The 26,663-nt window shown below is 39.0% G+C and overlaps 1 protein-coding gene across 5 annotated transcripts in view; it reads left to right on the top strand.

Moving 5' to 3' along the window:
- Positions 1–26,663, top strand: part of PCGF5 (polycomb group ring finger 5) — a 71,289-nt gene that overhangs the window by 23,288 nt on the left and 21,338 nt on the right. For 4 of the 5 annotated variants that reach the window (XM_065843217.2, XM_065843219.2, XM_065843215.2 and 1 more), the window contains 2 exons: positions 13,858–14,161; positions 22,279–22,375. In XM_065843217.2, the coding sequence (XP_065699289.1) occupies positions 14,050–14,161; positions 22,279–22,375 (209 nt within the window). In that variant the 5' untranslated portion in view covers positions 13,858–14,049. Of the gene's footprint in view, positions 1–13,273; positions 13,363–13,857; positions 14,162–22,278; positions 22,376–26,663 lie in introns of those variants that run through there. The other variant, XM_065843216.2, reaches the window with a different exon arrangement.

Genomic DNA, 26,663 nt, shown 5'->3' with positions numbered 1-26,663 from the left:
ATTCCAGATGTGTCTCACCACCTCTCTTGACCTGCTGATAATGCTCTTCATAATGCAGCCCAGGTGGCTGTTGGCCTTCTTTACTGCAAAGATGCATTGCTGACTCATGTTTAGTTTCATGTCCATCAGGACACCCAGGTCCTCTACTATGAACCTGCTTTCAAGCCTGCCAGTCCCCAGGAGACTGGCGTGGGTGCTACTCCTTGCAAATGCAGGACTTTGCATTTCCCTTTGTTGAACTTCGTAAGAATCCCATAGGTCCATTTCTCAAGCCCTTTGTGGTCCCTGTGAGTGGTGGCACAACAATCTGATGTATTAACTGCTCCTCTCTGTTTTGCATTATCTGAAAAATTGCAGAGTATGCACTCTGTCCCATCACCAAGTCATTACTGATGATGTTGAGCAGTTATCGCCCCACTATCAACCCTTGCGGTACTTCATTAGTGACTGAGTTCCAGCTGGACTTTGTGTTGCTGATCACAACCTTTTGAGACTGGCAGTTCAGCCAGTTTTCAGGCCACCTCATTGCCTGTGTAGTCCAACCCCTCTATTCAAAGCAGGCTGAATTAGACAAGTTGCTAAGGATGGAGTTCTCTGTTGAGAAGTCTCTTGCTGTCTTACTTACTTCCCCCATCAGGTATTTATTTACATGGATAAGAACCCTCCTGAGCAAGGCTAAACAACCTCAGTTTTTTCAGCCTCTTCTCGTATGACAGATGCTCCAGTACCTTAATCATCTTAGTGGCTCTTCACGCACTTTGTATCATAAAATCATAAACAGAGGGATAAAATTATGTGGTAGAGCAGCAGTTACATTTCTTTCACTCTTTATTGTCAATATTTGTATCTTGTCTGATTAATGTTACTGTATTCTGTGGCTTTGAAGAAGAGACACTTATCAAAGAAGTAGGGATCATCATCTTTTGTCTGTGCTGAACAACATACAGTATTCTTGTAAGTGGTTACAAGTTTATTATTCTTTGGGCACTAAGTACCATTTAAATTGGCTCCTGTTTCCATCAGTGCCACTGGTTTGGACAATAACATCTCTAAGAGGTCATGTTCATAGTGAGGATGTTTTTTTGTAAAATTAATAATATTTGCCTTGTTACTAAGGAAAAATCATGTTTCTAAAGATTTGGACAGGTGGTCCTAGACTCCAAACAATCTATGTTGCTATTTTTTTCAAAAAAGTGACTGTATGTAATCTATCTGGAGCAAAACTGTATACTTTCCCTTTTTCTTCTCTGTAACAATATTTGGTATGTGACTTTGTTAGCACCACATCAATTGTACCAAAAATTGTAGTTTTCAGGAACGTTATTGAGTCTCTCTGTACTAAAATTCGTTACTTTGTCCTTATTGAAGAGGGACACTAACATAAAATAAGACTATTAGGAAGCAGTTTCAATACCTCACCTTGAGGGTTTTCAACTGTTTTTGCATTTTTTTATACTATTCACTGTTTTGTGGTTTTTGTTGTTTATTGGTTTTGTGGTTTGTTTGTTTGTTTGTTTGTTTTTGTAAAGGGGGTGGGGTGTGAATTGCTTCACTGGTACAAATGCAGAGACCAACAGATGCAATGAATAAATTTGTACAATAGATTTAAAATATATCAGATAAAAATGTAAATTGGTAGTCTGTATTTGAAGGTATCTCTTTTTGATGTATTTTGTAACAATGTTTCCTCTCATGATTTTGGTAAGTTGCTGCTTAGTGGAAGACATAGCCCCAAAATACATATTTTAGTTGCTGACTGATGGAGGGTTATGATGGCACCAGTGTTTCTGACAAGCTCAAGACAGAAAGATAAAACACGAGACAGCATTCCAGATTTCTCAGCAGGAAAATGTAAATCTCCTTAATTTTATTCCTACTGAGCTGTGGTAACTAAGGTCTTGTATTTAAATGTGGATTACAAAATAGACAGCATGATGATGATAGGAGCAGACTATGTGTTATATGTATGAACAAGTTCTCATAAGCCAAATACCTTGTCAAAAATTCATATTCCCATCTAAGCATTTGTGATAAAGGGAAATATTTTTAAGAGTATTATGCCTTTTATTCTTAAATGCCTACCAAGGATATTAGATTAGAGAATGGAGTAAGACTTGCCATGTAAATTGACAGGTGAAGCCTTCTAGCTTTAAGCCTCTAGAACCTAAACTTAACACAGCACTGAAGAAAATAGTCAACATCTAAAAAAAGTCAGCAAAGTGTATACAGGTTGTAGTAATGTAGAAAGGTCAGATATTGTATGATATCCTTATAATAATTTATCATCTACTTCAGAAAAAGATCATTGAAATGTATTTAACAGGCAGCTCAGTTCATTACCGGTTGTGAAAAACGTTGAAAGCGAACAGTTTTTTGGTTTGTTTTGTTATTTTTTAAAATGTGTTGATACTGTTAAAAAAGGCAGATGGCAACTTCAAGCTGAGGTATTATATCTGAGATAAATCTCATATCTTAGGATCTCTTAGTGTTTGATGTGACTATAGGATTAGGAACTCTTGGAATACAGATTAGTTAGAAATAGCAGTGAGGCATGAAACAATAGTAAAGAATGATGCATGCTCTCTGCTGATTTTATACACCTTTGTAAAATATAAGGAGGTAATTGTTACATATATATGTACACTGCTACCTGGATTTACATACTAAGCTTGATGCAAGTTGATAGTCAAGCACTTTAATCAGTTGGACTGTAAACTTGCATGGGCTGTGGGCACAGACAGTGAAGCATGAATGCTCGCATTTATGGAATTGGGGCCTACATAGGAAATATAAACAGAGTTCAGTTGCCATTTAAGTATAGATATCCCTGCAGCAGAATGTAGTGAATTTAGCAAGAATCTGATTCTTGCTCAATGGCAGCTTTTTGAAGAGGAAATAAAGATCTGGTTTTATAAATATAAAGCAAGAATATTAATAGAATGATCCAATTTGAGCCATTAGATATTTAAGGGCCCAAACAGACATTATTTTGTTTTTCTCAAACAACTGCATCTCTAGAAGGGCTTTGCCTGTACTATTGTGCCTAAGAACCAATCTCTTAGACTCAAAAGCTTGTACACTTCTGAAGAACTGTCTACATTTCTTACCGTATTTTTTTCTACAAAAGTAGTTCATGATCCTGCCTAGTTGATGAGACTGGACAAATTAGTAACGTGAGCATGAACAGTACAGCAGACAGTACAGCTTTTTGAAAGCAGGATTGTGTATATTCTTTGTATTCTGGGAGGCACTCAGCCCAGCTCTTGTACAGACCCTAAAAACAGAGTCCAAACTGCCGTAGCATACTCAGCTAAAAGCCATATGATCTCATCAGCACCGTGCTGAACCCGAACTTCCAAGCATTACAAAAAGGAAGCTCAAGATGCAAGGATGGTAAACATAGTCTCACAGATTTTGGTTGATTTTGTGCTCAGTCTGATTAAATGCACATCAACCCAGAGTAGGCTGTTTACATGCAGGCAGAGTCTGAAGGCCATGATTTTGTAATTGCAAGAAAATTTCAAACATTTTTTTGCATACTTGAGAACTGGTTTATACATATTTTCTTTAGAAAACTCGGTGATGATAATGTGAGATACAGGCACTGCATATGCAAACTTTTATGATTTACTGCCGTCATGGGACTGAAGTTGGGAAACCAGCACCGTCAACTTCGTAAGCTAATGTGACTGCCGAATTGGCATGTGATGCCAAGTTATGGGCTGAGGAGCAATTGCTTACTTGAGAATAGCTTCTGGTTAGAATCCTGAGCTTGTCTCTCCCTAAAACTGGCATATTATTCAAATGAAGAATCAATTAAAATTATCAGTTTTGCTTAATCTGCTTCCATTAGTGTATTGGATAAAAAGTATTAATATTTCAAGATAATGCTTTCAGTAAAATGTTACCTGGAGTAACTCTAATTTGTTAATGTGAACTGTTATGTCCAAAATACATAAAGAACTTTTCTTGATTTATCTTAGGGAAAAGCGGAGATAATGTCTTTTACTTAACTCAGTAAGCCAAATTCAGCTGTGACAATGGTCGTATGATTGAATGGACTGGATCACATGGAACATGCTGCTGTACAGAGTTTGACTTTCTATATATGCTAAACTGCTGAGAAAATCAATCCTATGAGGATGTGAAGCTAAGGCTGGAGTATCTTGCTCTGCCCTTTATTTTCTCTCAATTTATCCAGAAAAACATTCAATATTTATTTTACAAGTTAAAAATTAAATTCACAAGTATCTGTGTTAGGTTTCCTCCAATGAAGCCTACTGTTTTAATTGGCAGACAACGTGTTGGTTCCAATGAATGAGAGTCTTCCCATGCAGTTCAAATGAAATGGAGTCCATCCAACATTGTGTTAAGTTAAAGATCTTATTCTTCAAAGAGCTGGAGGGAGAACTTCTGTTGAAAATCAATTGAAGTAGTTAACTCCCAAAGACATTGTGGATGTCTTGAATTCGTCTTGTAAAAGATGAGGCAATTTGGTTGCTACATTTCTATTTCCTTTCAAGCCTCTTTGTTTGCTGGTCCTGGGCATCAGTAGATTTCTTGAGGATTGCTTTTGCCAAGCTTACTGGAGTTTTAAACTTGTTTTGACTTAAGATCTAGTAGCAAGTCTTGTTTTTAATTTGCAGTGCAAGTAGATTGCATAATTGTGAAGCTGTTTGACATGTGTGATACAATTAGATTTGCATTCCTGCCAGTTTTCAACTGTAAGAAACAAAATCTGTTAGTAACAATTTTAGCAGGAGTCATTGGAGGGTTCTTACAGTTTTCCATTTCCCAGAGGCTGGAAGATGACATTCTTCTAAAAGTATTTGAACACTTCACATTATTGTTTAGCTGAGCTGTATATGTTGACGTATGTGGCTTTGATATTTTCAGAGAAAAAAAGACTAAAATAAAAATATATACACATACATAATATAAAACACATAACATATGACATATAATATGCAGAATGGAAGAAGCAATATAATGCTGACAGAAACAAGGATTTGGGAAAAAAAAAAAAAGCTAATTGAATTATAGCAAATAGCCATTAGGATGTCTTGTGGAAAAGCATATACTTAATTTTCATTGAGACCTGATTAGAAAACTTGAAACCTATGATTATACTGGTATAGAGAGGTACCTTTCCCCTGGAAGTATACATACAGAGAGTCAGCAGATCCTGGAAATCCATGAAGGAGACATAGTCTTGCCCACACAGACAACTGCTATATTCAGGCTGGCCTGTGCATGTTACACCACTTGAATTTTTCTCATAATGTGGCTCTGATTGTCACTAATTGATTTTTCTTTTTTCCCCGTGGTGCAGTAGCAGGGAGACTTGAAAGAACACTAATTCCCAAGTAGATTTTCTTTGGAAAAACCACAGAATAAGCAGGTGACACTATTGTAGAGAGCAGACTAAAAGGAAACTGAACTGGCAGAAGCATATAATCAGATAGCAATAGAGGTAAAGTAGCCAAGAAGTACCAGAGATCCTAAATAATAGAAAAGGCAACACAGGTGTGATTTCCATGAGCTCAGACAAAGTCTAATGAACTATGCAGTGGTAGTGAAGTAACTGGCAAGAGACCAAAAAAGTAATTCAGAAGATGCAAGATCTTTGTGGTGTGTGGAGTGCAGCTGATTTAGAATCAAGGTGGGCTGTTTCAAATTATGCATTTTCTTTTACCTGTTACCAAAATGTGTGACTGTTACTTGCTCTAAGTCCTTATACAGAATTGCTATAAATTTATATAAAACATAGGACTGTAAGAGACTATTTGGTCATTCTCCATGGTTTCCCACAGTTGCAGGTAACCATGAAATTATGCCTATTGCATGCCAACAGACAGAACATCATGAACCACAAAACATCTTTTTCAATACCCTGTAAGAAACTAAAGGTGATGTAGTACAGGAGACCAAAGTGCATAGAAACTATAGTTTGCTGTAAGACAAAACCAGAGGAGGTTGAGGATACCACCAGTATTTTAGCTGTCTACAGTTCATAACCCCACTGCATATCATCATTTTGAAACTGAGCACAGAGGCAAATGGATTCTCAGAAGCCTCTTGATTGCAGGTCATGTATCCTTCCCGCTGTTGTTTCACTGCCTGTGAGCAACATCTGGTGGTTCAAAGGCAAACCCCTCTCTCTCCACCTTGTCACCAAAAATCAATTACATCTGAAGAGAATAAAAAATATTGTTGTGGCACAATGCAAGGCTCTATACCATAATGATGAACTGCCTTTGAAGCCAAAATAATGTCAATAAGGTCATTTTCAGAGGAAGAATCAGTTTGGCTACAAGGCAGCTTATAGTGTACCTTTACTGTGCTTAAAAAGAAACAAAAACCCAAACAAACAAAAAACCCAAATAAAACAAAACAAAAACCAGAAAGCAACAACTGATTACAGTTCATACTGCTGGACACTACAGTAACTGAACCAAGAATTTGGCCGGTGATATTTAAAAGGTTTTCCCACTTTCTCTGGGAAGTTTCTACAGATTGCTTTCTAAAATACGCAGTACCCCAGAAGCCTGTAACCACAGTTATTAAATCTGTTATTCACAGAGAGATAGCCAAGCTGATCATAAGATCTTCCCTCAGTATGTTTAATAGTCAGATAATAATATGTTGAAAGCCAGGTGTTTTTTCAGTTCAACCTCTGCATACAAGCAGCTGAAGTTAAATTGTCTCCTTCATGCAAGTCACAATTTCTAGTCAATTTTATTTCCCAGTTGTCATTTTTTTTTCTTGCGGTGAAAATCGCCCTCTCCCACTGCTATGGCCTTGCTCCTTACTTGTTTTCTGTGTTTCTGTAGCTGGGAAGAGACAGTGTGTGCTTTGGCTGATCAGTATTTTAGTGTGCCAAGGAAATATTTAAAAATACAGATCTGCTCATCTTTCCCTTGGTAGAGCCACTAATTTGATTTCTTCTCCTTTACTAGCAGCAAATTATTGTAAAACCCGTAGGAACTTTATGATTTCTCTTTTTAAAATTTGCTTGGAATTAGTTCAACAAAGTTGGAATGCTTTGTGACACAAATTTACCTTACTCTTGAATCTGTCTTGAATGCATTTGTCTTGTTTACTTATTGGCATAATAATACAGATATTAGCGTTTTGCAACCTGCTTTGCTACTTTAGCCTATAAAAGAAGAGTAAGCATAAAGAAAGAAATGCTGTACATATCCCAGAAGTGCTATTATGTACTAATATACAGCATCTTATATAGAGCTCACTAGGGATGAAGACAAGCTCTTACAGTAGAAAATCAAAACTTCATTGCTGATCATTTTAACAAATTAGAGATGGGGATAAGAATGGCCTAATTCCTATCATTTCCTATCAAATCAAAGACAGTCTTCACACGGAGCAGAGTAATAATTTTTATACAATAAACAATGTTCCGACTCTGCCTAAAAAGCAAAGAAATATGGTACATGATCCCAATATAAGGGCAAAGACATTGACAATGACAGTAAGAATTAAGTTTACTTGCTGCTAGTAAATTATTAATATATGTAGGAAAGTACACAAGATGCAGCAAGGAAAGTTTCAACTAGACCTAAGGAAAAAAATCCCCAATAAGGATTTCCAAGGGTCAAGGCAGGTGGTCCAGAGAGGCTGTAGTACTGCCATCCTTGGATATAGTCAGACTTCATTTGGACAAAGCCCTGAGCAATCTGATTTAACTTTAATGTTAGACCTGCTTTGAGCAGATGTATTGGACTAGATGGTGTCCAAAGGTCCCATCCAAGCCAATTAGTGTTCTAGATACTGTTCTAGTGGATAAGGAATTTAACTGTGGAAGTAAAAGACCCCAAAGTGGTTATATTTCATCTATTTTTCATACCTGAGTAAATATGCAGTAATTTCAAGTAAGTTGCCAGCAGTTTGAGGGAGGTGGTCTTCCTCTCTATTCAGTACTGATGGGGCAACAACTGGAGTGCTGTGTCCAGTTCTGAGCTTCTCAGTACAAGAAAGATAGGAAGCAAGTCCAGCACAAAGCAACAAAGATGGTTAAGGGACTGAAGCATTGTTCATATGAGGAGAAGCTGGGAGTGCGGGGACTGCTCAGCTGGGAGAAATGAAGGCTTGGGGGGGATCTTATCAGCATGAATAAATACTTGATGGGAGGGAATGAAGATGAGGATGTCACTGTTTTCAGTAGCGCCCACTGATAGAACAAGAGGTAACAGGTACAAATTGAAACACATAAAACCCCATCTGATCACAAGAAAACACTTACTGTGAGGGTGGTCAAAGCTGGAGCAAGTTGCCCAGAAAGGTGGTGTGGTTCCCACCTGTGGGGATATTCAAAACCCAGCTGGACACCGTCCTGGACAACCTGCTTCTGCTGACCCTGCTTGAGCAGAGAGGTTGTACTAGATGATCTCAGGAGATCTCTTACAACCTAAGCAATTCTGTGAAGTTTTCAGGATTTTAAAAGTCATAAAATGGCATTTCCATCAGATGTCTAGAGACTCAGTATTCAGAGAAGGTGAGTGCTGTGGCTTCCCTCTAAGTATCACACAGATTGCTCCACAATACCTATTCAGAAAAGTAGGTATTTTTTTCATGATCCTCCCAGTCCAGATATTTCTCGGTAATTCTTCCATCTACAAAATACAAGTAACTCTTAGGATAACTGGAGGGCAACTGGTGACTTGGCTAGAAACAGACTCCAGTACAGCTCTAGAGCAGGGGTGTCAAACTCAATTTCACTGGGGGCCACATCAGCCTCGCAGTTGCCTTCAAAGGGCCAAATGTAATTTTAGGACTGTATAAATGTAACTACTCCTACATGGGATGTAAGGTTGTACTCATGTGGATCTACTTGTAGCATTAAAATCATTCACTCATTTCAAATGTTACTGAGAACTTGGCTGTATTGAGCAATGTTTATTTTCTGTCTGGAATTTACCTGAGAACTGAGAACTGGAGGAGTTTGCTTTAGTCGATGAGGACTGGGTTAGGGAACAATTAAATAGTCTGGACATCCATAAATCCATGGGTCCAGATGGGATGCATCCACGGGTGCTGAGGGAGCTGGCTGAAGTCATTGCTAGACCGCTCTCCATCATTTTTGCCAAGTCTTGGGAAACAGGAGAGGTGCCCAAGGACTGGAGGAAAGCAAATGTCACTCCAGTCTTCAAAACGGGCAAGAAGGAGGACCCGGGTAATTATAGACCGGTCAGCCTCACCTCTGTCCCTGGGAAAGTAATGGAACAGCTTATCCTTGGTGTCATCTCAAGGCACATCAGGGATAAGACGGTCATTAGGGGCAGTCAGCATGGCTTTACCAAGGGTAAGTCATGCTTGACCAACCTCATAGCCTTTTATGAGAATGTAACAAGGTGGATGGATGATGGCAGAGCGGTGGATGTGGTCTACCTTGACTTCAGTAAAGCCTTTGACACAGTCCCTCACAGCATCCTCACAGCTAAATTGAGGAGGTGTGGTCTAGACAATAGAGTAGTGAGGTGGGTTGTAAACTGGCTTAAAGAGAGAAGCCAGAGAGTGGTGGTCAATGGTGCGGAGTCCAGTTGGAGGCCAGTATCTAGTGGAGTGCCTCAGGGGTCAGTACTGGGGCCAATATTATTCAGTATATTCATTAACGATTTGGACGAGGGAACTGAGTGTACTATCGGCAAGTTTGCTGATGACACTAAGCTGGGAGGAGTGGCTGACACGCCAGAAGGCTGTGCTGCCATCCAGCGGGACCTGGACAGGCTGGAGAGTTGGGCAGGGGATAACCTGATGGAATTTAACAAGGGAAAGTGTAGAGTCCTGCATCTGGGCAGGAACAACCCCAGGTTCCAGTGTAGGTTGGGGAATGACCTATTAGAGAGCAGTGTAGGGGAAAGGGACCTGGGGGTCCTGGTGGACAACAGGATGACCATGAGCCAGCACTGTGCCCTTGTGGCCAGGAAGGCCAATGGCATCCTTGGGTGTATTACAAGGGGGGTGGTCAGTAGATCGAGAGAGGTCCTCCTTCCCCTCTACTCTGCCCTGGTGAGACCCCATCTGGAATATTGTGTCCAGTTCTGGGCCCCTCAATTCAAGAAGGACAGGGAACTGCTGGAGAGGGTCCAGCGTAGGGCAACAAAGATGATTAAGGGAGCGGAGCACCTCCCTTATGAAGAAAGGCTGAGGGAGCTGGGGCTCTTTAGTTTGGAGGAGACTGAGGGGTGACCTTATTAATGTTTATAAATATATAAAGGGTGAGTGCCACGAGGATGGAGTCAGGCTTTTCTCAGTGGCAAACAATGATAGGACAAGGGGCAATGGGATCAAGCTGGAACACAAGAGGTTCCACTTAAATTTGAGAAAGAACTTCTTCTCAGTGAGGGTAACAGAGCACTGGAACAGGCTACCCAGGGAGGTTGTGGAGTCTCCTTCCCTGGAGACATTCAAAGCCCGCCTGGACACATTCCTGTGCGACCTCACCTAGGCGTTCCTGCTCCAGCAGGGGGATTGGACTAGATGATCTTTTGAGGTCCCTTCCAATGCCAAACATACTGTGATACTGTGATACTGTGATAAAACATTGGTATTTTTCAAAAATGTTGGAACTGTATTAATGAGTAAAATTAATGAAATGCTTGGAGTTCACAAGTTCTTGTGCATCCTGGCTGTTCCTTTAAAAAGATCCATTTTATTATTATCAAATGTAAAGAACTACTCTGTCTCACATTAGGATGATCCAGTAGTTTTTCTGGGATTTCAACAAACTACTCCTCTATTTTTATAATGCTTAGACAGTCTTTATTTTCTGTATGTTAGACAAGCTCATATATGTAAAAATTGACTTAGTTTTTTAAAGAAACTTTTTTTAAAAAAAAAAAAACTAAGTACTGTGTTAGAGGACACCGAGAACTGCTGTGTATGAGTCAGTTGACAGGAAAGTCAGAAGTTTAAGAAACAAGGAAAAATGAGAGCAGCTATATTTTTACTGAGTTGAGGACTATAATCACCCTCTGTGCAATACCATGTTTGCTGTCACTAATACATGATATTTACTCTAAATCAGTTTATTTTGTTAATTCTGTTTCATAATATGAAAATGACCACCTTGTTTGATTCAAACACTATTCCTCTGTTACCTTTTAACTGCTGCAAGTAGACCAAAATGCTCACACTCTATATTTTTAAACAAACCTGTTGTGTGCAGTGCTAGGAGATAAATACCTTTGAAATTATAATTAATTCTTAAGCATTTATTAACATAATTTGCTTCCTCGTGATATAAAGTAGGAGTGAGGATCTTTGTTATACTACTTTGATCTGATCATGAAATGAGAGCTGCTTCTGCACTGCCTATTTGTTCTATTTGACGGTCTTGAGAGATGCTGAATGCCTCAACTTTCATCATACTCAGTGAGAGTTAAGGGCACTCAGCATCTCATACATAGAGCTTGGTACCAGCAGGAGTGAGCTTCTACACTGTGGGGAGACAAGGCAAGAATTTGTCATGTACACTGTCACCTACCTGGTAGTCCTTAAAAGAAGGGCTTCAGCTTGGTGCAATCTCTATCAGCTGTGTGTGTTTGCAAGTATCGCAACTGCTGTGCAATTACTACTCTATGGGTTACACAGCATAAAAAAATATGTAACTATGTGTTTTTAATGTGCTTGGATAGAACACTGTGTATCCATTATTGTGTAAACATGAGCCTAGCTTATAAATTTGTTTAGAAAATGTTGAGGTTTGTTTTGTTTTGTTTTGTTTCAATAGGGACACTCAATAAACTACGCTTTGAAATCTCACTTAGAATCCACTGTATTTTTAATACAAATTTTACCGAACAGTCATTTTGAAACACCCAGGAGAACAACAGCAGCTGCTTGTTTTAAATGCGTATATATGTATAAGCTTAATAACACTGTATCATGCTTAGTCCACATTCAAGCAGGGGCATTCCCATGCTCATTCTGAAAAATGTCAACTTCTGCTAAACTGACAGATTGTGACTAATTAAAATATTCCAATGAGATGTATATGTAGTCTATGTTTTCTACTTTGTTAGAGTTTAGCATTCTCTAATCTTTTATTTGGCAGTCTGTATTTTATGGTATAATAACGGAAACAACAGCTAATAATAGAAGGCCAAAACCATCAAAACACAACCTTTTGTTAAACTGTACTACTTGCTGCTTCAAAAGATTTTTAGTATTACAAACTTTTGTTCGTATTGTGGAGAAACAATCTCATACAAGATGAACATTTTATCAGGAAAATTATGCATGTTCTGTTGAATTACTCTATGTCAGGTTTATTGTGCATTCACCACTGCCTTGTAAATTCTTCAGTGTACCTGACTCAGTTTGGCAACTGAATTCATATAAATTGAGATCTACTGGAGGGTAAATATTCCAGGAGCAGGAATGGATGGCAGATGCAGTCTAAAGTTATTAAAGCCTTCTGTTGTTGCAGCAGGATCAAAAGGAGACTGCACTAGCAGGCCAGTGCAAAATGAGTCTTTATTTCAAATGCAGAATGGAAAAGCAAAGACCTAGCACAGTCACAGGTAATGTGATGGTATTGCAGCTAATACAGGAAATGCTGCCTTGTATTTTTGTTATTGTTACACGGAGTGTAGAAAAAACATTTCAGAAATAGTGCAACAGAAAAATACCATTAAGGCAGATTTAGTTTTATGGATAATTCCTGGGTAATATGGTGTACTTCTAAGAACAGGGCAGCAAGCAGCAGATGCGTTGAACCATGGAGACAGCTTTAACTTGTGTTTATCATTATCTGGCTAGTTGGTCCTTGTTAGAGGGATGCACAACTGTTTACAGGATTTGGGCCTAACTTAGTCCAGTGGTTTAGTATTTGCTTTTAAAAGCTTTGGGGGATGAGGGAGGGCAAGGATTGGAAAAAAGAGTTTCAGTTTCACCCTTCCACGGGCAGAAGCGTAAGTTATTTTTAAGAAACAGAGTTAAGGGCCGAAGCCGGGCGAGTAACGCGCCGCTGAGAACAGCCTGGGGGGCGCGGGCTGCGCTGCGACCGCTCCTGCGCCTACCTGTGCCCGGCAGCGCCTCCGCTCCCGCCTGCCCCCCGCTCTACCTCCACGGCCCCGGACCCCCGTCCCCTCCGCTCTGCCCGCCGCCCAGGGCCGCCCGGCGGCTCCCGCTCCGGAGCGGCACTGCGGGCTGTGGCGCAGTAGGGCTCGCCCGGGGAGCAGCGCCTGCGCGCCCGTCCCGCCCGCCCTGGGACCGGCCGCGGCAGCCTGGCGGGGAGGGAAGGAGGGAGGGAGGACTCGGAGGGGGCGGGCGGCACACGCCGTTTCCCTTTCTCTTTCGCTGGGCGGCTGCCCGCCTGAGGCCGCTGGGCTGCGCCAGGTACTGCAGGGGGTCAAGGCGGGGGGGGCAGGGAGGCAGGAGGCGCTGCAGGTGCCGTTGCGGGGACATCCCGGCCGCCGCCGAGCTGCGCCGCCCGTTGCCCTCTCCGGCCGGCGGGCTCCCGCGGGGCTGCGCGGCGCTGAGGCCGGGGAGGGCTCCGCCCCGCGGGGGCCCGCCGAGGCCTGCGGAACGCGGCGCGCCTCGGGGGAGCGGCCAGCGGGGTGGGCAGCCGGGCGCTCGCGGAGCCACCGGGGCTGGGCAGCGGCCCCTGCACCTGTCACCGCTGCCCCGCGGCGCCCGGCAGCTCGTCCCGCTGGCGGCCGGAGCCTGTCGGGGGCAGCAGCGCTGCCTCGGACCTCGACTGCCGAGTGTTGTTATGTAAATAATAGCCCGGGTGCCCCCGCCAAGTTAATGGCGACACTTGTCCTCTGGGGCATCGTCACCGGTGGTGTGCTACCAGGCTTACACACCTCTCTCTTTCCACGTGTGTTACAGGTAGGAAAATGACTTGCCTGGTGCTGGAATTATGAGCCATGTCCCTGTGAGACCTCCAGAATTAAGAGCAAATGCCTGGAGAAGTCCAGCTGCACAGAGCAGCGCCACAGCTCTTGTGAACCACGGGCATCAACACCTTTCAGACTTGCTCCTCTGGCCCCAAGCACTCTGCCAGCATTTCCTGCCCCACGAATGGCTACTCAGAGGAAGCACTTGGTGAAAGATTTCAATCCTCATATTACCTGCTATATCTGTAAAGGCTACCTGATCAAGCCAACTACAGTAACTGAATGCCTCCATACCTGTAAGTAATCCTTTGCAAAATGTCCCTCCTTCATAAGTTACAGTTCCTTGAAGCGTTACATGTTTGAAGTGTTGCATTAAATGCTGTACAGTTTCTGATGGGGTTTCCTAGACACTGGTCTGCCATTTGGGTCATCCTGGGGGCACGTCAACTCTGCTTAACACCTTGTGGAGTAAAGGTCCCCCATTTTTGTCCCTGAAGCTAGCGCTGAGTGTGCAGGCTCTAGCACAAAACGTGTCACTGTGGCCTGGCTGATCTCAGATAAGATCATTAGGTCAGGTGTGGTATTTCGATAATATAACTATGCTTTTGAAACTTAAGCCAGTGTATTACTTGGCAATGTGGATGATGGATACACCAGTTTGGTCAGTGCTGGCATACATATCTCTGTAATTTGTTCCATGACACAATGCATAGAAATCCTTTAAAGTTGGCAAAATATTTATTTAGGGAGGAGATTTCTTTGAATGAAACTGACTCGGAAAATGATTCAGGTTGTCTTTTGCTCCTGATACTTCTAAAATATCAGTGTGTATGGATTATATTAAGCATATAAATGGTCCTGTCAGACTCAGACATGGTATTTCCACAAGCTAAATTACTTACATACTTGATTTTTTTTTACATTTATTCCTGAACAGAAGACGGTTTGCTTGGACTTTGAGAATTTGGCATATTTCCAAATAAAATTTGAATTATTCTAAAAGAAGACTAAGGGAAAATACGTTTTGCAGTATATTTCTCATTTTTAAACCTTTACCAAAAATCAGTTAAAAGCCTTGTCTTAGTATTTCCTGCCATTTCTGTGTGGTATTGTTGCAGACTTTACTGTCTTCATTATTAATTTTTACTTTATGGTGTTATGTCCCAGTATATCAAGAATATAGAAATTAAAACATATCATTCCTATATGTTGTTCATAGTACAAAGATAATGTTGTTTACTGTTATAATAATAATAATATTTTCAGTTTAGTTTTTTGAGAAGAAATAATGTTGAACTGACTTTTTCCAAGTCTAATATCAGCTAAGGATTATTATGTGTTCTGTGATACTATTCTTCTGGTTTGGGTTACTTGGTAAAAGAATTTAAGTTCAGGAAAAGAGAAGTTAAGCAAAGTGTCCTTATAAGAGCTTGGAGTAACACAGGAGTGAGAGAAGTATATTAGCTACTATTAAATTATCTTTCCCTTTAAAGAAGATGGAAAATTCCAACATTAGTTAATTTCTTTATGGTTGAAGTGTAATGAACAGTAGTAACTTTTTAAAGGTTGAGGTGAGGGGAAAAAATGCTGCATCAGAAATCAGATGAGACTTAGGAGAAATATTTTTATTCTGCTATCTTTCTGTTTAGATAATTTATTTACTTTCACTCCCACTACAGAATGATAATGACAGAAGCAGCATTTTTTTTCTCAGAAGCATCAGTTTCTTTTGTTCACTTGTAGATTGTGAGCTCTTCACTGAGACCTCCCTGTTACTCCCTAGTCCCTAGATGAATTTTACTGAGTTTCCATACGGTTGCATAGGTCTCCTCACAGAAAAGCTCCCACAAAATGCAATGTTTTTAACTGTCTTTTGGTATTTGTCTTCTGCTACTAATTGCTGTAATTCAAAATAGTCTTGCAGAAATGATAAAAATCTGTAGATATTAATGGTTTAAGAAGCAGTGTAAATTCATTAGATTCTCAGAATACAATGTGTTACCCTGAATAAGATGGAAAGCATATGTTGACATAGATCTTATCTATTGATCATAGAGGAACTAATACAATCAATAGTAACCAAATCAGTGCTTAATTCACATAATCTGTGTTGCTGAAAAAGTTAAGTAATAAAGTTCTGCTCTGAGAAATGTGTACCTTTTTAATAAGAGATATTTCTGATGGCATTTTTGGAAATTTTGGACAGACAACTCCACCATTTACTGGGAAGAGTAAGTGCAACTTGGGCAATAGCAGTACAAACGTTCCTGTCTCTGTTGGGTAGGAAATGCTTATATTACTGCAAAATAATTAATTAATCTGCAATTTCAGCACTTTGTTTTCTCTATTGCTACTTGCAACAGAATGGTTTTGTCTTATAGACTGAGACCTTTTTTCTAGTCTGTTACACCATTGTCAAGGATGTTTAAGAACTACTGGTCAAAGCAGGCTAGATGTGAGAGAAAGGGTATGTCCCATTATCTGTCTCCTGAGTTGCTCTGTTGTTTAGTACCATGTGCACTTACAAAATATGGAAAATGAACTTTCCTCAGGAACATTCTTTAGTGTTCTAAAAAATATCAGACTGTTCACACAGTCATAGAAATGGTTGGAAGGGACATCTGGACACTGTCTAGACCAACTTTATGCACAAGACAGGTTAGTTGCCAACACTATACCAGGTCAAGCTATTGCTCTGTATAGTTGAGTTTTGAATCTCCAAGTGTGGAGTCTCCACAGCCTCTCTCAATAACGATTTCCAGTGCTAAGCTGTTTGCCTACTGAAGAAGTATTTCTGAGTGTCCTACCAAACAACAACTTGTGATCATTGCCCCTTGTTACACTGTTTGCCACTACCAAGAAGAGCTGTGCTCCATCACTGCCATAACTGCTGTTCAAATGGTATAGGCTGTTATTAGATCACATATTAGCCTCAACCATGATTTGCTTTTGTTATATCAATATTGCCTATTCCTGATGATATTTTTGTCTGTCGTGTACTTGGAAATTGTCTCCAAAGGATCTGACGTGATCTGCCATCTTTTCAGGGGGCTGCGGGAGACTGTTTAGCTATAGTTCCCTGGGTCATCCTTCCAATTTTTCTTAAAGGTGGGCATAACATACTACCCTTTTCCAGTCATCAGGCATGTCCCATAATCACCATGATTATGGTGGGAAGCTTTCAGCTTAGCGAATCCTACCTGTCCTAGAGATTTGAATACATCCAGCTTCTCTGTAGGTGCTAACTGCTCCCCGGCTGCTGGCCATCCTTCTCCTTCCCAAATCATGCTGCTATGCCTGGAGATCTGGGATCAGGCTCTGCCTGTAAACAGTAAGGCAAAAAAAGATGTTGAAGACTTCAAACCTTTCTATATAATCTATTCCTGAAGTTGTTTCCCTCATTCGTTAACAGCCTCACATTTTGTCTGAACTTCCTTCAGCGACTAGCATACTTGCAGAATGTCCTTATGTCCCTCATCAATTTTAGCTACGGCTGGGCTTTGTTTGGCCTTCCTGATTTTGTCCCTAAGTGCCAGAGCAATAATTTTATCATTTTGTTTTCTATACTTGTTTCCACTTATAATGTGTTCTCTTTTTGTATATTAATTAAGAAGCTTGTACACCAAGCAGTTCTTGTGCACTAAGCAGTTTTTCTGACAAAATTCCCTGCACAATGAGCTGGTCAGCTTTTGAGAAATCCGACTAGCAGCTGCTTAAACCAGCTGAAGTCCCATCTCCTGAAATTCAGAACCCTAACACTGCTGTTTCAATTTGTATCCTTCCTTGAGATCCTGGACTCAGTCATCTTGTGGTCACCGCAAGGCAACCTGCCATCTGCAGCTGTATTCATCACCGTTTTTTCCCAGTTTATGAACAGCAAATCAGGTGGTACCTTCCTCTAGTTGGCCTCTCTAGCATTTGCAATAAGAAATTGACAACCGATGCAATCTGGGAACTTTTAGAAATGCCCTTCTGTGGAAGAAAACGACCAGATATAGAATTTTTAATATCAGACCAAGAATCTTGCAAGCAGAGTGTTTTTCAGATTTTACTATACAGTCCAAAAACGTATGCTTTCACCAGGAGATCCCAAAAGAACTTCACTGCAGCAAAACTTCCCACCCTCAGACAAGCAAGCTGCGCTGCGTTTGTGCTTCTTCTTCAGTCAATAGCATGCAGCAGGTCTTAAAGGTTAGCAGACCTGTCTTATTATTTTTGAAACAGAAGATTTTAACCCAGAAATCCTTTCTTGGTCACCACTTGCTGAAATTATCTCTCCCTTTTAACAGGAAGCATTCCAGTCTGACTGTGTTCAGTAATGGTAATTAACAACCAAGTAGTCTCACACGTATAGTTTCTGAGAAGGGTGGTTAGGTACATAAAACTTTTCTGTTCTGTTTTTATGCACTTTCCCTAAAAGTAAGTGCTTTTAAAGCAGGTTTAAGGTAGCTAATTAAATAGTTCATTAAACATACCAAACGACTTGTTACATCTCTGTGCCATCACTGAGATGGGTTTGATGTTCCGCTGGCTGTGCATATCCTGTGCCCCTCCTTTGCTCACTGGATCAAAGAGTGTTTAACTTTGAGAAAGGAGATCCTTGGAAGAATTCAAAGGATGAATTCTGACAAGGAATTTGTCCTACGAGTAACTAAATAAACTTTCTTCTGTAGAATATTTTGCTTTAAAACACTATATGGAGTTTTATTTAGGTGCCTTGTTAATAAGCACTTAAAAATTGACCTATGAAGAGTCTTCTCATGAAAGATTATGTGTGTAGATACACATAAAATGACATACAACACCATCCATGCACTTGTATCTGTATGTTTCAGCTGATTACAGAGATCTGGAAGTGTGTGTGGACCAGATATCTATGTATCAGAAAACATAACATTGTGTAGTATGTTATAGTTGCCAACCAACTTGCATATGTCACACGAGTACTTTGATCAGCTGTAGTAAATCAACTTATGTGAATTTAACTTTTATTGTGGCTTATCCAAAGTGTCATAGTGTAACCACGAAATTCAGGTCCTCCTTCCACTGGCGTGTGTAGCACGTACCTCAAAATTCTGCAAGCTGTGTACATGTTGGTTAAGCTGTTTTCTCTTGTCTGTTTGCTATGATACTGTGGCCTACAGTAAAGTGAAACCACCTCATTTTGTTAATCTGTACCAGAAGTGTTAAAGTTTATCTGTAATTTAATTGTGTTTCAAGATTCCTTTTTTTCTTACCTTTTTCATGTAATACTTAGACTTCATCTCATTCTCTCAAACTTTAAAGTGATAGGCTTTGAAAAATGTTCAGTGTTTTATATTGAGAATAACAGAGGATGATTATACCTATCATATCTTAAAATACTGCTTGATGATCCTACTCCTACTGGGAGTATCACGTATCAGTTCATTATTCTTGAATGCTAGAATTTATATGTATTTTTTACCTTTACTTTGCTATTAGTAAATCACATTTAGTTTCGACAGGCAAATCCTCATAGTACCATAGCTTTACATGAGAAAAAGCAAAGTAGTTTTAGGTTACTACAGTATTGATTTACAATTTCAAGGGGTTTTTCATGGTATAAGATGACCTCGTGATTTGAGCTGGCTACACAAAGACTTTATCCAGATGTTTATGTTTGTTGGGGTAAGGAATACATCCATATAGGACTGGCTTAAGATTCTTGATTCCTTATGATGTTTTATCTGTATATGTTCTACTTAAAGACCTATCTTACATGCCAGATTGATCTCTTAATTAATCATTAAACTCCTGTTTCCCCAAAAATAAGACAGGCTTTTATATTAATTTGTGCTCCAAAACTTATTACTTTTTTCATATATAGCTGCCTGCACGCTACTTAAATTGACATTTTTTATGAACTGTAACTAGGGCTTCTTTTCAGAGTAGGGCTTATATTTCGAGCATCCCCGAAAATCCTGAAAAATCATGCTAGGGCTTATTTTCAGGGTAGATCTTATTTTCAGGGAAACAGGGTCTTTTTCTTGGACCATGCATGGCTTCCAAGGGTGCCATCTTCTCTCAAAAAAAGTATGAAGAAAGCACATAAATATATTCAGATGGAGGAATTCAATTTGTTTCTATAGATTAATTTATATTATAAGTATTTATCCACGTTAAGTTATTGTGGATTGTAGCAGGCTTTATGTTTAGCAGTGTTTATGTTTAGCAGTCCCTCAGTTCCAGAAGGACAGGGAACTGCTGGAGAGAGTCCAGTGCGGGGCAACAAAGATGATCAAGGGAGTGGAGCGTCTCCCTTATGAGGAAAGGCTGAGGGAGCTGGGTCTCTTTAGCTTGGAGAAGAAGAGACTGAGGGTTGACCTCGTTAATGCTTACAGATATATAAAGGGTGAGTGTCACGAGGACGGAGCCAGGCTCTTCTCGGTGACAACCAGTTGTAGGACAAGGGGTAACGGGTACAAACTGGAACACAAAAGGTTCCACTTAAATTTGAGAAGAAACTTCTTCTCAGTGAGGGTGACAGAACACTGGAACAGGCTGCCCAGGGAGGTTGTGGAGTCTTCTACTCTGGAGGCATTCAAGACCTGCCTGGACGCCTTCCTGTGTAACCTCATCTGGGTGTTCCTGCTCCAGCTGGGGGATTGGACCAGATGATCTTTCGAGGTCCCTTCCAATCCCTAACATTCTGTGATTCTGTGTGTTTAGTATTTGGGAGGTTTTGAGGAGTCAATCATCTGACTAAATAAGTGTGCTAGTTATCCATCCTGTGGCATAGAGTTCTTCTGAACAAAGTTCACTGAACAGTGAATGAAAGCCATAGCTCAGATAATGAAGATGACCTCTTAATTGATAGTGATATGTATTGTAATCACTGTAAAACATTAAAAATATTTCAAACAGAAGACCATATGGAGACATAGTGGCTAAGCTGCATTTAAACATATATATTCAAACAACCCAGAGATTTTTAGGAAGAAGATAACTCTAGAAAAGGAAATATTGCCAAGAATGGAAGTAGTTAACACGGTCGAAAATCATATCTTCACCCTTTATTAATGGAGAAGTCGTCCTCTTCCTAAAAAATTCCGACGATCGGAATCTGCCCTGCAGCCAGCACTGCTAGAGCCATTTAGCTTGGGGAGATCTCTCGCCAGAGCCAACCAGCGAGCTCTAATGTCTGTCTGTCAGACTGAAAGTGGAAACGTCATTGTAATTTCAACCAAAGCTATGAAGTTAATGTCCGTAAGTTAGTGTTTCAAAGCAGTTGGAAATACACCTCCACAGAGGTTTAATGCGTGTGCATTATCAGCATCAGCTGATTTGTAGTAACTTTTCTACGCATACTATGGCAAAGATAAATATAGGTTTTGCTTGTTAGGTGACATTTGTTAAAGGAATTTCAATATTCTTTAAAGATTGCCATATAATTAGGATTTACCAGGTTTTTAGAGGTACTCTTAGTTCTTTAGGTAATTGATGAAAGAAATTACAGTGTTTCAGCAGAAAGTATATTGCAATTGCAGCAGTCCATTTATTTTTTCAGTCCATTTACTGATGAATTTGCAGTTCTCATTTCAGTTTAGCTGAAGTGATAATAAACAGAAGATAGAGTTTATCTCCATCCAGAATGTTATAACGCAATAATAATAATAGCGGGCATATTTGTTCTCATCATCTTAGCTTCCATTTTCTCATTAATGGCAGTAAAATCTGCAGTCTGCAATTAATCATTTGGAAGCAACACTAGTGTAGCACCTTGTCTAGTTTAATTTCAGTTTATTGGATTTTAAATTCATGTTGTTGTTTTGGGTTTCTTATACCTGCCATAGTCACGATCCTGATTTTTCATTACAAGATTCAAGTATTAAATGTTTACAGTAAGTTCTGTCTTTGTTTTTGAAGGAGCTATGTCAAAAGGAAAACAGCCACTTTGAACCTGCGTACAATTTCTGTGAACTTTTCTCTGAAAAGAGTATTTACAATAGTATTTTCAGTTACCAGCAATGCTGTTGGGAAGAAAATAATGCGCCTAAGTCATTTTCAAGTCATCTGAAGTGATGATTGACTCTGCTGGGCCAGAGCTCCCCAACATGCCCTTTCTCAGAATCTGCTCTTTACATGTGCTACATGGTATGGGCTTTGCATTTTATGATGCTGAGAGAATTATAAGTAGTAAAAATATTGCATACTTTAAAGTATCGCTTGTCTAACCCGTTCTGCTGAACTCGGTGTCTTTGCGGAACAGAACTACCTATGGCTTTGAGGAACAATGAGTAAGTAAGATACATTGTATTTGTTTGTTTTAGAATAACACTCTTTTATCTTTGATGCATGAAGTAGTTTGCTGATATCATTAGGTCATTTTCAAGCAATATTATTTAGATCTTAGTCTGAGTTACTTTTTTTTCTCTCTTTTTTTGTCCCTCAGTTTGTAAGACTTGTATTGTTCAACACTTTGAAGACAGCAATGACTGTCCCAGGTGTGGCAACCAAGTGCATGAGACCAATCCACTAGAAATGTTAAGGTAAGGTGATATCGCACAACATTTGTTGAAATGGAAGAACAAAAAATAATAATTAAAAAAAAAATCTTAATATCTTTATCCTGAAAGGGAATGAATTCTTTTACTTATTTGTATAATACATATTTCAACAGTTCTTGGCCGTAGATTCTGCCAGTTTTTCGTTTCCCAATACATTGTAAGCTGAGGTTTTTTCATATTTAATAAAAGGAGGAAAGATAAGGGAAAGACACAGAAAGGCTGGGTATATTGTACAAATAAAAATAAATTAATAAATATCTCTGTTAAACAAACAAATGAACCAAATAGCTTTTATTCTTTACATGGAATTAAATTATAGAGTTTCTTTTTTAAAAATTATTATATTATTATTCCAAACTGCATGCAACTTTTTTATCTTCTTAGTGTAGCAAATGAATCATGCAGATAACTGAATATTTTCCGGGGCATAGATCTACCAATCTGAATTGAAATCTGCTGTCAGATTAAAGAAAAGACACTCATGAAAGAAAGTTTTGATACTGAAAATGCCCTTTCTTTAGAGTTTGTATTTTTTGTGTTGCAATAACACATCTTTGTTTAAGCAAGTTTTTTTCTGGAAATTCTGGATTCTCTTTTAGTAATGTTATGTTGAAACAAAAGTGATGGCCACCTGGCAAGTAGAGTACAGAGAGATCAAAAACTGTCATTGTAAGTGGAAGAACTTCGTGCTTTCCTAAAAGGACAAAGTCAGTCCCTGCCCTCACTCCCAACACTCACTCCACCCGCCAAACCTCCTCACTGTTTTTAGTTTGTAATGCTGATGTGAATTTAGGAAGAAATATTTTTACATCAATGTTAAAAGAAATATTTACATCCAGCATTTACTATTTCCTAATGTCATTGTGTTTGCTGCAGTTTGCCATATTTTGCTTTGATTTTTGTAATGGAGACATGTGCAGAGCAATTCCCATGTTTCAGCTATTAATGTATACCATGAGGATAGAGAGTAAATTCTGCAACTGTAAAGGCAGTTATTAACTTAAGTCTTTGTTGTCTGAATGTTTTTTGGAAGGGGGGAGGTTGAAAGGGTTTATGTAGATGTTTCCCTTAAATATTTTTCTGATCTGTCAGTGTCTGAGGTGCTATGTCAGCTGGAACAGAAGCTTCTATGCAGAGTGCATGAGGCTCCTAATAGGCTGGAAAAAAAAAAGAAAAAAGAACATTTTAGAAATATTTTTTATTCTGACAGGACTATTTCATAGGAGCTGAAGAATGCATTTTTTGAAACATCGAGTAGATGTTTAGTAAAATAATAATATGCTTTAAGGAGGAATTGATAGAAGGGTGGGAAAAGTTGAGATCATAAGGCAGAAATGTAAGAAGAGCTGTTTTCTTTGCAATTATTTCCTGAAACTCCTTTTAGAGTAGTTGGGTTTATTTGCCAACAGATTGCATATAACTACTAGTTTGCTGCTTGTATTTTATGAAACATTTTTAAACATTTGCTAAACTAATAGTCAGAAGAGCATATGAGCAGTGTAATGGAACTATCTTTTTTGGATGTTGCTGGCATAACTTAATCGATCTTATAGTCTGAGACCAGTTCAATCATTGCTCAAGAATGCAGTCATTTTCTCAGAATGGTGTTGAACACTCTGGGTAGTATTTTACACTGAGATCTTTGAGATAACTTTATAAACTACTTTATAGACTCAATTCTTAATAACTTCATAATTATGTGAGGTTTTTTAGATGTATCTTTTAGTTGGCAGCACTTAGGATGTGTTGGAACTATAAGGCCTAAGTCTGAAATTCAGCATGGAGCTCTCAAATGAAAATCCAGGAAGAGCATTAAATTCTAGAATTCCCTTTCCTGGTTGAGCGGAATTCTGCATCAGCAATATTCAGTTGGGTCTGAGGTGGTTATACCATGAGGGCAGGGTTCTCTTTTTTGTTAGTAGCATGCTTCTTTGGATGCACATTTTCCTGAGTGATAACCTTCAGTTGCTTTACACCAGATAATTAGCAACTATCAGAGAACAGCTTTGATCTTATAACTCATTCAATGTTGTAGAAGAGGTCAAAAACCAAACTATACAAAGCTGACATAAATGCTTGGTTCTTCTTGCTACATGTTCTGGTTTGGAGGCTGGAAGATGTATGAGTGGAAGGAGGTGTGTCTTGAATACAAATGTTCTTTTTTCAGTGTTAACAGGGAGTATATTAGACTGAGACCAACTTTGGAGTTATGTGATGCGAGTCACAGAAATAGTAATCTTTGTTAGAGTTCTCATAGATGTGGATAATAGAAACACCGTAACATGCATCTAAAACTGAGAATATTTTTATAATTTCCTATATTTTTTCCCTGTAGTTTAAGTCTAGTTTCCCTTTACTTCAAGATCAGATAAGTGTTATTTTTTCTGCATTTTTTAAAGTATTAATCCTTGTTTATAGTTCGTAAGGACAAAATAGGTCTTTTTGTTCAGTTTTTGAAAGAAAATGAAGTCATTGACTAGAGCATGAAGCCAGTTATTGCTGTTAGCATTGTCAGTTTGCAAAGTACACAGGTTTTCTTGCTATGTTAGTATAACCAGTGACTTTTCTTTTGGACCGTTGAAGACAAATTAGGAAGTGACAAGTGGGAATTTAAAAAAAAAAAAAAAAAGTAGAAAAAAAAGGGTATGTATTACACCTTCCTGAGGAATGATTAGTGGGATTTTGAATTAAAGTAGTGATGTTCTTTTTTGAAGTCCTCATTTATTTTCTCTGAATGAGTAATTTATGAAGATTGGAGCTTGCTTACAATGTGAAATTAATTCCATTTGCAAGGCAGGTTCCCAAGTTCCCGGTGCTCTGCTGTGGGAACTTCATAGAAAGCAGTACCATCTAGTTGCATTAGATATTGAGAGACTAGAAGAGATAGCATACCATTTGGAAGGGTAGACCTGTATTGTCATCTATCAGAACATAAGTGCTCTGATAGCCAATGATTTTGCTTTTCTTTTCATCGGTGAGAAAGAACTCTGAGTGCTGCTTTGATTGAGGGAAGGTCTGTTTCACCTGTCTTTGTTGTTCTCTGTTGTTGTTTTGGTTTTTGATACATAACAGGAAATTAGACTCAAAACAAGCTTATTGGCTAATAAGTCTAATTGTAAACTTTTAATTACAAATACAATTTCTGTAAAGAATAGAACCTGGAATGCTCATGTATTTATGATAAGCAGATAATTGTTATCGATTAAAATGGCTTTTATTCATTTCTTAACACTAAAATCATTCAGCCTTCTGCCTCCTTTGCCACTGCTAGTAAGCAAAAGATGGAGAACAGTCATATGTTTTGTAATGGGCCTATAGTGTATTATCAATAACATGTACAAATACATGTATGTATGTATGCTAATATATAGACATAGATACATAATTATTGAGATTAAAAATTAAGGCAATTTTTATATATACTTCATTTCTATGGCTGCATTACTGAATACTTTGTTTTGTTGTGGGTTATTGTTGAGGCTGTGGACAGCAGGAATTACAAGAGAAGATGTGGAGAGCAGAGGAGAGAAAGGAAAAGGAAACAGAGTGAGAGGCAGAGGAAACCAAAGGGTAAATGAGACAGGGGGAGGAACTGGAAAGTGGATGAGAAATTAAATGCATAGGAGAGTATGTAAAATTCAGAGAAAGGGGAAAAACATATTTTAGCTTCAACAACAAAGATAAATGCTGTGTGTCCTCTAGAAGGGACTGTAATAGCTATTTCTGGCATCAATACAAGGATATTGGAGGACATGCCTGTGCAGTGTACCGTTGTCTGGTAGACAAACTCACAGCAGATTTAAATAGTTTAGATGAATTAGGTTGGATACTGAGAACTGTCTGGCCAGAGCAGCATGGGTGCTCTGTGGTCTTCTTTATCCTGCCAAGATTGGTTTGCCTGTGTTGTAATAAGTAAGGAATAGTCTGTTCAGTTTTTTATAACAGTCTTATTACCAAAGCACTTGCAGACTTAATGTGATAATGGAGTTTATAATTTTCATGCTTACTACTCATGACCTGGACCTTAAAACTGGGTATTACTTTTCCAGTTTGTTCTTTTTAGTAACTCAGTTGTTTGCATGTTACAAATTAAACCAATGAAAATTTTAGAGTATATTCTTTTTGTCTTTTGCTTCATTTTGTCTTTATACATTGAAAAAATGAATTCTGTGGTTATTTCTAAAATAAATAAATTTAAAAGTTGGCTGAGATAAAGTTTAATGCTGTTGTCTCTCAAGCTAAAATCAATTGGGTTTTACATGATTTAGTA

The sequence above is a fragment of the Patagioenas fasciata genome, chromosome 8 (genome assembly GCF_037038585.1).
Source record: "Patagioenas fasciata isolate bPatFas1 chromosome 8, bPatFas1.hap1, whole genome shotgun sequence".
Lineage (NCBI taxonomy): Eukaryota > Metazoa > Chordata > Aves > Columbiformes > Columbidae > Patagioenas > Patagioenas fasciata.
Note: the sequence above shows the minus strand (reverse complement) of the source record. Positions and strands in the feature narration are given on the sequence as shown.